This window comes from Arvicola amphibius, chromosome 14 (genome assembly GCF_903992535.2).
Source record: "Arvicola amphibius chromosome 14, mArvAmp1.2, whole genome shotgun sequence".
In the NCBI taxonomy this organism is placed as follows: Eukaryota; Metazoa; Chordata; class Mammalia; order Rodentia; family Cricetidae; genus Arvicola; species Arvicola amphibius.
This window is the reverse complement of record NC_052060.1, coordinates 5529629-5543568: the sequence shown is the minus strand read 5'-3', so window position 1 is coordinate 5543568 and position 13940 is coordinate 5529629. Positions and strand designations below refer to the sequence as shown.

Below are 13940 nucleotides of genomic sequence, written 5' to 3'. Positions count from 1 at the left end.
CCCGGCCCCGGCCCCGGCCCCGGCCCCGGCCCCGGCCCCGCAGAAAGGGAGGCTTTGGTAGGCAGCGGTTTGCTTGAAAAACTGAATTCCAGCCGCCGCCTGGGTAGTTCCCGTACCGTTAGGAACGGTTGGTCCTGCCACAGCCTTTGCACTGTGGCGAGGGCTGAGTTGCTCTGAGTCACTGAAAGATGGTTTGCGCTATCACCTGGCATGCCTGGAGCGTGATGAGCACTCAATAAACAATAGCTGAGTGGATACAAAATTGTGTCTGGTCATTCATATGTCGTTGAGTCAGTTTCCCCGTTATTGTTATTGTTATCACTGTTATTTTAGAGATCGGTGCTTGGTATGTTGCCCAGGCTGTCCTCAAGTTCTGTTCAGGTTCTTGAGTAGCTGGGGCTTAGACGTGCTCGACCTCTAGTCATTCAAAAAACATATTTGGATAAATAATACATTCACCTAGAAGATTCACAAATAACAATGGTTATTGAAGAAAATGTTTCTTCAGAAGTAACCAATGCAACCAGTTTCTTGGGAAATTTTTCATAAGACAAGCCATAGTTAAAACATATATAAATGTTGAAAAAAATGCTGTACATATAATTTAGTAAATTTCGGGGGGGGTTGTTTGTCCTTTTTTTGTTTGTTTTTGTTTTTGTTTTTTTGAGACTGGGTTTCTCAGTAGCTTTGAAGCCTGCCCTGGAACTTGCTCTGTAGACCAAGCTGGCCTTAAACTCACAGAGATCAACCTGCTCCCTGCCTCCTGATTGCTGCCTGTCACCACCGCCCGGCTGTAAATTTCTTATTTATATAATATAGAAAGCCAGCTTTTCTTTTCTTTCCTTTTTTTTCTTTCTTTCTTTCTTTTTGGTTTTTCAAGACAGGGTTTCTCTGTACCTTTTGGAGCCTGTCCTGGAACTAGCTCTATAGACCAGGCTGGCCTCGAACTCACAGAGATCCACCTGCCTCTGCCTCCCCAGTGCTGGGATTAAAGAGGTGAGCCACCACCGCCTGGCTTAGAAAGCTTTTCATAGCAACATACCTCTCTGCCTCATGGTTAAATCTCAAGATATGACATGGATGTAAAACATGTGTTTAGCCAGAACTTTAACACGTTTTTTTTCAAGCATACTTCACTTTGTACTTTTAATATGTTTTAATTTTAAGACAAGGCATCATTTAGGCGGTGGTGGGCCATGCCTTTAATCCCAGGCTCCAAAGCTACTGAGAAACCCTGTCTCAAAAAAATAAAAAAAAATAAAAACCAAAAACAACGAAAAAAGAAAAGGTATCTCTATGCAGTCCTTGCTGACTTGGAACTCCCTATGTAGACCAGTTTTTTTGTTGTTGTTGTTGTTTGTTTGTTTTGAGACGGCGTCTCTCTCTGTAGATGAAGCGTGCCTCAAACAGATCCACCTGGGCACATATCACCACGCACAGCTTCTCTTTGCTCCACGGACTACATCTCCACGGAAATACCAGCTCGAAGACGTGTACCTTGTCATTTCATTTGGATGTACACAGCTTTGCAAAGATTTGTCTGTCAAGATTTTTCCAAATTTTGAAAAAGATTTGACTTAATATTGCCAGAGTGCCTTCCACAGAAGTTAAAAAGGTTTTGCACCTATCAGGCATCCATGAAAAGGACCTATTCGATAGCATACTTAAACTGTATGTGGTCACACACCTTAATTGTTTAGACAATCTGACATTGGAAATTATCATTTCATTGCAATTTTTCATTTTCTTTATTGTAAGTAGGGTTGTATGTAATATGTTTACGTGCACTGTATTTTTTTGTAAATTGTTTGCATGCCTTGTTAATATTTTATTGGTTATTGAAGTTTAATATTTGTTCATTGTCCATTAAATTTGAAATACTTCCCCCTCTTCCAGTTTATTCTGTCTTTTGTTTTTATTTAAGTCACGCTCCAGACTAAACACTCTGTAAGCAAAGCACTCCCTGGGTGTAATCCCAAGTTACTTTCGTAAAGGGAACTGGAACTTAGTTGGATCCTTAGACTTTTGTTTTAGGTGGTAACCAACTTCTTCCCTAGTTCAGGAGCACAAGGGCTGGCAACTAGCCACACCTGTTAACAATAGCCTTGCGAGATCAAACTCTCTGGTTTACAACTAGGTGGAACCTTTGTTTAACATAGAAGCACAAGAACCTTGAATGAGAATGACCTAGAAACAAGCCCCAAACTTTGACCTTTGGCCTCTTTGGGCCTCCACAGAGCAGGTATTTACCTGACTGAACCATTTCCAAAGTCCCAGTAATTTTGTGTAGTTGAATTTATTAATATATTTTTATAACTTTTGGGTTTCATAGTGCATCTAGAAAAGTCTCTCACTAGTTAAAATTATTTTTAAAAACTCTTGTTTTCCTTAAAAAAGGCATTTTGTATCTTTGAATGTATAAAATTTGATATTTCTGGAATTTATTATGGCATAAAGTTGTGAGATAGAGATACAGCTTGGTTTATCCAACTTCATTTTCTGTATTGTTTCTTGAATATTACCTTTATAATCCCAAACGTCTTTGAGTCTTATGTGTATGGGTATTTTATCTTCATGTATGTCTGTGAGCCACATGCATGTCTGGTGTCTGAAGAGGCCAGAAGGTTTCAGATCTACAGAACTGAAGTTACAGATGGTTGTGAGCCACCATGTGGGTGCTAGGAATTAAACCCAGGTCTCAAGAGATAGCAAGCACTCTTAATAGCTGGACCACCTTTCCAGCCCTCTCTTTAAGCTCATTTTTCCCCATTGATCTATCATATTTTAATACAACACTGTTTTAGGAATTGATACATGCTATGTATTTTTGACATAGTTTTAAAAATTAACACATAGTACATATAGAAGTGACAAATGTACATTTTGTTGGTTCATGACAGGATCTTGTTCTGTATCCAGACTGGCCTGGAACTCAAGGTAATCTTTCAGTCTCACCCTCAAGGGTTCTGAGGCTGCAAGCATGAGTTGCCATACCTGGCCATTAAATATATATCTTGATGAAGTTTTAAAAATGGATTTTTTTTGTAACAAGCACCAAATCAAGAGGCAACATTCCCAGTGCCCCAAGTGATCCCTTCCTGTTATCACTCCCTCAAGAGGGAGTGTCTGGCTTCCTCTGTTCACATTATTTCAAAGAGATTCAGCCTTTTTATATATAAATTTTGTTCATTCTCCTTGCTGTGTCATATTACAATGTGAGAATTTTTCCACAACTTACTTTTCTCTTTTTTTGCTAATATTATTTTTGATTGAAATCACCTTTTTTTTTTTTGAGACAGCAGTGTTTCTCTGTGTACCAGCTCTGGCTGTCCTGGAACTCACTCTGTAGACCAGGCTGACCTTGAACTCACAGAGATCTGCCTGCCTCTGCCTCCCGATAGCAGGGATAAAAGTCGTGTGCTGCCAGCACCGCCCAGCAGAATCACCTACCTTTAGAGCAAAGGAGCGTTGTTGTCTTTATGATAGAGAATCTTCCCATCCCATTGCTGTATTCTAAAGTTCTCAGCATGCAGAATCTACATGTGTCTTCAGGTTGATTATTCCTAGATATTTGAATGCCTGATATATACTGTAGCAGTTTGAATGTATTTTATACATTTTCATGTGTATGTAGGTATGCTCATATGAATTTGGGTAGCTGTGGAGGCCTGAACTAGAGTTATAGGCCGTTGTGAGCCACCTGACGTGAGTCCTAGGGTCTGAATTCAGGTTCTCTGCAGCAAACACGTTAGGCTGTCTCTCTAGTTTCCCCTTTACGTTTTCATTTGATTAAATAATTAAGTGGTTTATTTATAGTGAAGTTGTGTGTACATGCACACCATGGTGTGACCATGCAGGTCAGAAAGTGTGTTTTCTTGAATGACTGTGTGGCAGTTAGAGAAGAACTTTTGAATGTTCTTCCCCCCGCCATGTAGGTCCAAGGGATCAAATCAGGTTTCTGGTTGGCGGCAATCTCCGTTACCTGCTAAATCATTTAGTTAGTTATTTTTTAATTTAAAAAGGTGGAATATTTAGATCCAAGTAACGATGGTCAGCACTGCTATAAAGAGCACATGATTACTTTATAGGCCTCTCCTCTTCCAGCTCCAGGGCCGGGGAGAGTCGATCAAGAAAAGAAATGAAATAGACGTTCAAAGTAGGGATTAAAAACCAAAATCACAACAAAGGAAGAATTTTTTAAACATATTCCAAAATTTATTTAATAATTTCGTGTGTGTGGTCATGCTCGTGCTAGGGTATGCGTGTAGGGGGTCAACCTGTGGGGGGGGAGCTGGTTTTCTCCTTCCCCCTTGTAGGCTCCACGGATTGAACTCAGGTCACGTCAGGTCACGTCAGTCTTTACTTTCTGAGCTGTCTCACCAGCCCTGGAAGGATTCCATAATCGGGGGAATAAAAATTCAGGTGTTATTACTTTTCAAGGGGTTTCTGTCTGACTGTCTGGTAGGGAGTTTGGGGAGCAGAAGGAATACAGGCAATGGCCTCACACTCTCCCAAGTCACTGACTTTTGGGCCTGTCATCGCCTTTCCCTCAGGAGCACAAGTCAGGACTGAAGTTGCGAGGTGCTGGATTGGATAGACTGTCATTTCTTTTCCTTTCTAGCTCCTAAGAGGCTGCCCTTTCCTTGAAGGGCTTCTGAACAGGCTTCAGGAGGCTGTAGGTACAATGAGCCCAAGCCGGCGCTGCCTGGAGGATGCAGTGGACATGTGTTTCTACTCAGTAAGCCAAAGCAGAAAACGGGCTTTCAGGCATGGGGGCTGGCTCATCAGTTAAGGGTATATACTGCTATTCTTGAGCAGTTCCCAGCACCCACTCTGGACCACACACAACCATCTCTAACTCCAGTTGCCCGTGCCCACACAGTGACATGAATATAATTTTTTTAAAAAAAGACAACTTTAGATAGCACGGGATTCTCAGACAAGGTACCTGGCTCCAGAGCTCCAGTGTCCACTCCCGCCCCCACAGCCACGTGTGAATGGGCCTTTCAACTAAGGCTGTGTTGTGTCAGCCTATGAAAATCAGCACTATCCCCCCCGCCCCCGCGGGAGTTACAGCTTCCTCCCGCATCAGTCAAATCGCCACCAGAAACTAGTAACAGCTACCAGGACGCTGGTGCGGTGGTCCTGTCTTTACATCAGATTGATCCCGTGGCCCCGGAGAGTCTCAGTCTCCTCTACCACAGCACTCTAAGGCTTCCGTCTCGGTTTCCTTTACAAAGCGGTTTGAAGGAACAGGATTTGTGGGCTGCCATTATTGTCCAGCCTGAGTCCCACCTAGAGGCCCCCACCCAACCCTGAGAGATGAGTACTGGTAGAGGAAGGGGACTGGGACAACCATAGCACCTGCTGTAGAATTTCTGTTACACTGTAACCCTTTTATCTTTGCTTTTAGTGAATAGGCGGTGGGGAGCAAAGGCAGCCTGAGCCCTCACCTCAGCTTGACCCCTGCAAACAGGCTCCCGAGACCCGAGACCTTAACCCGCACTCTGTGAGGTCTGGGATGGCTGGGTGCCTGGATAATGGGAAACATTTACCATCACAGTTTACACCAGACAGTCTCACGACAAGTCTGGGACTCTAAGCTGAGGGTGTTGTTTTGCAGGATTTTTTTTTTTTTTAAAGATTTATTTATTTATTTATTTATTTATTTATTATGTATACAACATTCTGCCTCCATGCCAGAAGAGGGCGCCAGATCTCATTACAGATGGTTGTGAGCCACCATGCAGCTGCTGGGAATTGAACTCAGGACCTTTGGAAGAGCAGACGGTGCTCTTAACCACTGAGCCATCTCTCCAGCCCCAGGATTTTTATCCTTGAACAGGATCCAGAGCAGCAAAGAACTTAGAGGGAACGGTCTATCAGGGACCTCTAAGGGAGAGTGCTGAAATGGCTCCAGAGGGCTTTGCTCATTCTGTTGGTCCTCACAGCCTAGGAACTTTGGTGGTTTTTTTTTTTTGTTTGTTTGTTTGTTTGTTTGTTTTTTGTTTTTGTTTCTGAGACAGGGTTTCCCTGTAGCTATCAAGCCTGTCCTGGAACTAGCTCTTGTAGACCAGGCTGCCTTGAACTCACAGGGATCCACCTGCCTCTGCTGGGATTAAAGGCCACCACCGCCTGGTAGCCTAGGAACTTTGATGCTCTTCCACAACAGAAGGAAGGAGGGAGGGATTGGCTTCAAGAAGGGCCTTTCCAGCAGGGGTAGGCAAAAGCTGGACAGAGAGTGGATTCAATGACCTGATTGTTCTACCGTACTGGAAGCCCTTCTTTAAAGCAAGAGGAGGTTAGAACCCCTGAAATACCCATGTTTTAATCGTGATGAAATTCTGGGAGACACAGGCGTTCCCTTTCCCTCCGTCTGACGCCTGGAATTTCTGCAGTCCTTGAGGCAGACTAAGAAAAGAGGGAGGAGAAAGCACAAACAGCTTCTGGAGTCAGTTACAGAAGAAAAGCCAGAACCAACAGCTGGGCCCAGAACCCCTTAACAATGGAGCGGGTAGGAGAGAAAATGTCACGTTTTTTCCCCACAACTTCACACTATACAACTGACAGGCTCCGAGAGTCTGTTACAGGCATGTTAACAGGACTATGTGGTATAGTAGAAATGGTAGGTTGAGTCAGTCACCTCTGAGTTCAAGTATAGCTTTCTTATTAACTAGTTCTCAGCAACTTTGGGCTTGATGTGAGGATTAAATACACACACACACACACACACACACACACTCATGCACACTACCCTGTGCAATCACGACTGAGCTAAGAACACCCTTTCCAGGCAGGTCAGACAAAGGACTGACTTGCTGATCACCAGAAAAGCTGTGGAAATGCTCAGTACAGTGGTGTTAAGCGAATGGGCTTCACTCCTCCATCCAAAGTTTCCCGGGAAAGCTATGCAAGAATAAGGATTGGGGTGGAGGTGGGGTTGGCGTGGTGTCACATGCCTATGATACCAGTGCTTTCGAGGCAGAGGCAGGTCTCTATGAGTTTAAAATCAATCTGGTCTCTGGTCAAGCCAGGTGGTGGTGATGTACACCTTTAATCCCAGCACTCGGGAGGCAGAGGCAGGTGCATCTCTGTGAGTTTAAGGTCAGCCTGGTCTACAAGAGCTAGTTCCAGGATAGGCTCCAAAGCTATAGAGAAAGCCTGTCTCAAAAAAAAAAAAAAAAAAAACCCAAAACAAAATGAAGCAACAATAAAAAAGTCAATCTGGTCTACATATCGAGTTCCAGGCCAGCCAGTAAGACTTTGTCTTGGAAAAGGGTGTATGGTGGGGGAGGAGGGGGAGAGTTGGGAGGGAGACTGGAGAGAGGGCTCAGTGGTTAAGAGCGCTTGCTGCTTTTGTAGAGGACCTGGGTTTGGTTTTCAGTACTTAGATGTTGGCTCACAACCATTTGTAACTCCAGTTCCAGGGATCTAATGTCCTCTTCTGGCTTCTGTGGGCACCAAGTACACACATGGTGCATGTACATGCATGCAGGCACTCATACATCCACATAAAATAAAAAAGATAAATCTCAGAATAGGGGGAGTGGGGAGCAACCCACAGGCATCTCCCAGGTGGCAACCTGATGAGCTGTAGGCAGATGAGGGAGAGAAGGAGATTGCAGAATTGCTCTTTGGACCGCGAGGGCATGGAGGAGGTTGGGGTTTCAGGAATGTCCTTTTCTCCAGCCTTGCTCCATAAACACCTAAACTCTTACAGCTGCTTCTGGCGCTCCCAAGTGCTTGTGTGCTTGGGTCCTCTCAGTCCAGCTTTGCTGGCTCAGTGCCGCCAGCTGCGCTCACCTGTCAGGGACAGCTTGAGTTAGGAATCTTGCAGCAAGGGGTGTCTCCTCCTAGCAAGGGCAACAGCAGCCACTAGAAAGCACATGGTGTTTGGTGAGGTGGGCAGGGACTCAGCAAGGAGGAAGGAAACTAAGGACATTGGGTAGATGCTGCAGCCAAGAGAAAAAGGCTCCCTGGGGCTGTATGACTCCATTTGTCAGTCTCTCCTCCCGTTTTCCCTGCCTCCTGTTTCCTCCTCCCTTTCTGATGCTGTCGCTGTCTAGAGCTCCCAGCATCTCTGCGCTTTGGGGCTCTGTCCTCTGTTGGAAGAGCACTGTGCGCAGTCAGCAATTCTACCTCTCACTCCATTTGCTCTTTGAGGTGACATTTATCCACATTTATCCAGGGACAGGTTCCCACTAGGGCCATGCTAAATCCAGCCAAGGGAACCAAGGCTGGTGTGAAGCATCCAGGCAGCTGCTGCCCTCTTCCTTCCACTTCTCACTGTGGCTTCCAGGGCTCCCCGTCCTTGCTCCCAGCTGCATTCTGTGTCTGTTGGCTAAGGAGCTCCCTTCTGGCTTTCCCCTTGCCAGGCAACTCTAGGACAGGAGACTGCTGCATAGGGATCCCTTCAAAGGTGGGGGAATCTTGCCTTCTTTGGCTCTAGAGACACGGGGAAAGGGGAAAGGTAGCAAACAGAGAGCAGCAAGGAGGGCTGACCTCTGCAGGCCTTGGGGTCCCCTCACCCTTTGTGCCAGGCTTGGTTAGGTGGAGCCAGATGACCACTAACTGAACAGGGAGAGAAGTTGGGAGGGGAAGAAGTAGATAGAAGTAAATAAAGTTCCAGAGATCATGTCTCAATCTCGCTGCCACTGTGGTGGCTTTTGACAGTCAGGTAGGTGGCCGAGGCTCCTGCAGGCAGAGTGCCAGAAAGTAGTCAGGCCACATCCCCAGGCATCTGCTGAATCCTTGACTCTAGTTCCTTCTTGCACCCAGGGGAGCTGACTGAATTTGGCACTGGGTAGCGGAAAAGAAAGGGAAAATGCCCGCGTGATGAGCAGACTCTAAGCAGTTTGTAGTACTTCCCAGCTCCACTTCTGAAATAATCTCAAGGTTGTGTTTGGCAACTGGTCCTGTAAGTGTGTGAGTGTGTAAGTGTGTGAGCGTGTGTGAGCGTGTAAGTGTGTGAGCGTGTGAGTGTGTGAAGAACAGACTGGAGCCTTGCGTTCCTTTGCTGCCTGGTGTGGGGGCGCCAAGTGGGTGCTGTCTGTGTCTGCAGCTCCCTGGGGCCCTGGGTGAAGAGGTGACCATTCTGTCCTCAGCTAGAGCAGCTCTCGGAATGCAGGACGCAGGTGTGGGAGGCCGTGTTGTTTGACAGGAAGCTATGGTTCAAGAGACTTTAGTCTGCCTTTCCCTTTGGCTTCTGAAGTGGACTTGGGGAGTTTTCAGTGTGGAAGAAAAGATCAGAATAACTTGGCAGTGACCCGGTTACCCCCAGAGTTCTTATCCCCAGAAGGCCGAGGTGCCACAAAATCAAAAGTCATGTGGTGTTTGACCCGGCCCTTGCCTCTACTCCAAAGAGCAATCAGACCGAAGCAGAGGGTCACTGAGGTGAGGAAGGGGAGAAAACCCACCGCAAGCACCATAACCACACCCCTGCTGTCCAGAGAGAAAGGCCCTGGGATCCCCGGCGTGGTGATGTTGGGGTCAGAGACAGTGCCATTGGGTGGTTCGACTTGGATAACTTCCAGCCAGGTCCTCAGGGAGTCGTTCCCGGCGACATTGCTGACTACACAGACATAGGCTCCCCTGTCCCGCAGCTGCACGGAGCGAATCTCCAGTGTGCCATCCTCTAGGACCCTTACTCGCCCCGCCCTTCCCAACCAAGCTCCCTGAGGCCTCATCCAGGAGACCGTGGGGGCTGGATCTCCATCTCCAGAGCAGGAGAAAACAGCATGGCCTCCCTCCTCTGCAATGACCCACCGAGGCCCTGACTTTCTGATCAGGGCTGGTTTGCAAGTGAAGTGGCCTGGAGGGAGGATGTCTGAAAACTCCCTTAGGCTTTTCCCTTGGACGTGTTGGGGGCCGGCACAAGCAGGGGGGGACGTGCCAAAGTCCAGGCGACGCCGGAGGCGGAGCAGCCAGAGGAGGCGGCAATCGCAGGTTAGGGGGTTACCGGACAGCCTCAGGGTGACCAGTTTGTCTGGAGAAGGAAAAGCTGTTTCCTCTAGTGTCTGAAGAGCGTTGTCTGCTACATCCAGCAAGTGGAAGGCGGTCAGGCCGTGGAAGGCATGCGCAGCGATGGAGGTGAGGCAGGCCCCTGACAGCCTGAGCTCCTGGAGCCTGACCAGGGGGCTGAGCCTTCTGGCTGGGATGGCTGAGATAGGATTCTGAGACAGATCCAAGACCCGGAGGAAGCTCAGATGGTGCAGTGCCTGGAAGGGTACTGAGCTCAGATTGCAGCGGGTGATGGCCAGGGTGCTCAGATTGAGCCCAAGCAGGCTCCCTGGGTCCAGGGCCTCCAGAGATGGCCAGTGGTGGATCTCCAGCTCCTTTAGCTGCCCTAGCCCTTGAAGTGCCCCAGCTGGCAGCCTCTCAATATCCAGTTCTCGAAGTCTGAGAGTCACTAGTGCTGGGAGCTGGGCAAGGGCTAGGCCAGGCACTGTGCTGAGGTTGCAGCGTTCCAGGGTGAGGGTACTTAGCTTGGCCAGCCCTGCAAAGGCCCCGGGAGCCACAAACACCAGGTGATTGTCTCCAACCTCCAGTTGCTGGAGGCTGCCTAGCTCACCAAAGGCTCCATCTAGGAAGAGCACAATCTGATTGAGGCGGAGGTCCAGCAGTGAGAGAGCAGGCAGGCCTGAGAAGATCCCAGGACCCACAATTCTCAGTCGGTTGCCCTGCAGCCTCAGGGTGAGTAGATTTTGTAAGCCATGGAAGGCCCCAGGCTCGAGGGTAGAGAGCTGGTTATAGCTGAGGTCCAGTTCTTGGAGCTGGCCCAGTCGGGAGAGCATGCCCCGCTGAAGCCCCCACAGGTGGTTTCTGCTCAAGTCCAGGAGCTCAGTGTCCAGTGGGAGCCCTCCAGGGACAGCGTCCAGTCGCCTGTGGGCACAGAGTACTGCCCGGGTTTGGGATGTGCAGTCACACACAGTAGGGCAGCTACTGGTTCTCCCTCCAGGTAGGAGGAGCAGGAAAAGGAGCCGGGACCACAGAAGCCAGGCTTGCTTTGAAGCTGTGGCTGCGTCCATCCCCCGAGGCCTGGAACAGATGATGACATGGCTCTTTTTGCAAAGTGGCTTCAGAAGACGATGACCCTGCACTCCCCTGAGCCTCCTTAATGGGAGGAAAAGTGACCTGTTGACTCCATCTTGCCAGCAAGTATGTCACACAACCAGGGAAACCTGGGAAACCTGTACTGCCTTCTTAAGGTTCCTCCTATGGGGAAATCTCTCCCTTGCAGCCATGGATAACCAGCCATGAACTTCCCATGCATGGGTCCCTAGTCCAGCTGGTTTCTGTGGTGGACGGCTTAAGGGACTGAGTAGTAGAGAAAGAACTTTCCCTGCATCTCCCTTATATTCATGAGACCAGGAATACCTTAGGTCCTGTTTCTGTGACATCTGTTCTCAGCAATCAGAACTCTGTTCTGTTCCTCTCATCCCCACCCACTCCTTTTGGCTTGTTTGGTTTTTTGAGACAGGGTTTCTCTGTGTCACATCTCTGGCTGTCCTGGAACTCAATTTGTACACCAGACTGGCCTTGAACTCACAGAGATCCCCCTGACTCTGCTTCCCGAGCATTGGGATTAAAGGTGTGCATCTCATTCTTGTTCTCCTGTATTTTGTGCATACAACTTTACCTAAGTCTCAGGGAGATCCCATCTGGACCAGAAAGGTCCTCACCTTGACAGTCATCAGAAGCAAAGGGACATACATACAAGTTTCAGCTCTGCTCCAGTCTCTGCCCTCTTCCAGCCTGGCCCAGGGCCCGGGCTCTGGACTAGCCAAGTTGGTGTACCCAGAATGTGTGTGGATGACAAGCCTGGCTGTGTATTAGCTACGGAACAGAGTGCAGCAGCACTGGATGATGAGACTGGTGATCCCTTACAAGAGCCCCAAGGACAGCACCTCTTCCTTCATAGAGGGACTGGGATGTGGAAACTATCCAAAGGGTGCTGAGGTTTTGCTTTGGGCTCCTCTTCTGTCCTCCCTTACTGGGTTTTTGAATCTGTGCATCTGCAGGAGGGCTTAGACCTCTTTCTGCCTGAGCTGCCTGACAAGACCCTAGAAATGTGATCCAGGGAAGCATGGATAAAGAGGGAGGGACAGCAATGACCAGATGCCATGGGTGGGAGAAAGGGATCCACTGGCTAGCATAGCAGACACTTGGATATAAGCAATGCACAGCACCCATCTCTATACAGTGGGTCTCTGGGTACCAGAAGCCTGGGCAGTACCTGCAGGTAGTGCCCATGATAACTGTTAGAGGCTGGGCAAGGTGATAGAGACAAAGGCATCTTAGATGCTGAGTGCCTCTGCTTGCCTTGCTGATGCCGAGGGACCTCAGAGAGAGAAATATTAGATGTAGAAAGACATGGCCAAGGGACAGAAGTGGGACAAGCCAACATTCCTGCAGGCTGCCTGCTGTGTTCCCCTGGCTGCAGGTCCTGCACCTCCGGACTTTGGGGCTTCAGGTTCTCTGGGTCCTGTGGAGTCAGCTTTCTGCTGCATGTCCTACTTTCTTCCATGTGGAACACAGGAGGAGCTGTGGCTTCCCTTTCCTTCCTACACTCTGGAGAGTCTCCTCCAGCGCTTCAGAGGATCATAGCAGCTGGGCAATGCCAGGTTCAATCCTCAGTATGGAGGCTAGTGGAAAGAGCAGGGGATGAGGGGTACGGGAAACTGTTGTGGGGTGATTTGGGGAGCGGAAAGGGTGGCAAGGGGCAACGACTGCTAAATCTGCTCCCGACCCTTTCACAGTTATCTCTGGGGTGCTAAGATTCTCAGCTTCTCCTCTCCCTGGGCCTGTTCTGGGAAGTCTACATGACGGCTAGCTTGTCATCTCTGTTGCTGCAGTTCCTGTTCATCCTTTGCTCTGCATTCAGCAAAAGTGCAGCGAAGCATGTGTGCCAGCTCCCTTCCTTCCTGCTTCCATGAGTTTCCTCCTGGTCCTCAAAGCCTGCTGGCCCAGTGGCTGGGGGACTTCTGGTCAACATCGTCTATTTATAAGGTGGCTAACTGAACCATAGTCTTCCTTTCTTATCCTCTGAGGCTGCAGGCAGGACTGGCCTCTGGTCACTCTCTCCCTCTGGAGTCTGGGGCATTGTTCCCTCAGGGACACAGAGCTTGTCTCTTGTCTCTATGTGACCGTCACAGACCCATATGAACACATATCCACTTTAAAGTACACCTGACTGAGGCGTAGGGACCTGCATGGAGAGGGGCCACTTAGGAGAGAGACTTTTGGAACACCCACACTGACTGTAGGGGGAAAACCCTTTGTAGGGGTAGAAGGAACACTAGGGAGAAGGAAGGGTGGTCTCCTTGGAGCCCTCCCCACCAGGGTTGCCTGGGACATTTTAGTTTTCCAATCACAGTCCTGTGGGACAGGGTGAATGGTTGGCCGGGGGTGGGGGGTTGTGGGGTGGTTGTGGGGGTGCAAGCTCCCTTTCCTTTACAAGCACAGTTAGCCTGGCCTTGTCTTTGAGGATGCCGTGGGAAAGGGCAGCTGAGACTTCCGCAAAGAGGGCAGGGGCACTTACCGGAGAAGCTGGAGGGTTGCACCAAGTTGGGTGCTGTATCTCTCCGAGGCTGGGGCCTGTCCCATCCGAGCTGCACCTTGGCCCCTCCAGCTCCCCTGTGCGTATGACTCCCCACTCCCCAGCAGCCTGCAGCATCAGCCCGCTGGCGGGACTGCTGTGGCTGCTGCCGCCGCCTCTACTGTTACTGCGGCCGCGCCGCCAAGACCAAGAGAAAGAAAGGAGCCAGAAAGCATTTCTTCTTTCTCTCTTTCTGTCTCACGCTCTCTGTCTCTCACTCTCCGTCTCTCTCTCTGTCTCTCCTCTTCTCTCTTTTTAAACCAGGCGAGAATGAGTCTGCAGCAACCCTGTTGGTGCAAAATAAATAAATAAAGCGACCAGGGAGGGCTGCAGCAAGCGCCAC

General features: G+C 48.9%; 1 protein-coding gene across 1 annotated transcript; it reads right to left on the bottom strand.

Annotated features, from left to right (window-relative positions):
• Positions 1-9213: 9213 nt before the first annotated feature.
• On the bottom strand, positions 9214-13667 carry Lingo4 (leucine rich repeat and Ig domain containing 4). Its single transcript, XM_038312072.1, has 2 exons — positions 13541-13667; positions 9214-11037 (listed from the first exon to the last, which is right to left on the bottom strand). Exons 1-2 carry the CDS (start codon positions 13603-13605, stop codon positions 9246-9248), a joined length of 1857 nt encoding a protein of 618 aa, XP_038168000.1. The 5' UTR covers positions 13606-13667; the 3' UTR covers positions 9214-9245.
• Between the last annotated feature and the right edge of the window lie 273 nt (positions 13668-13940).

Bases quoted from the DNA above. Each gene is read 5' to 3' on its own strand.
- Lingo4 (XM_038312072.1), bottom strand. From the start codon at position 13,605: ATGGGACAGGCCCCAGCCTCGGAGAGATACAGCACCCAACTTGGTGCA. The intron at 11,038-13,540 runs GTAAGTGCCCCT...CATCTGTTCCAG, and splicing joins GCAACCCTCCAGCTTCTCCG to GCCTCGGGGGATGGACGCAG.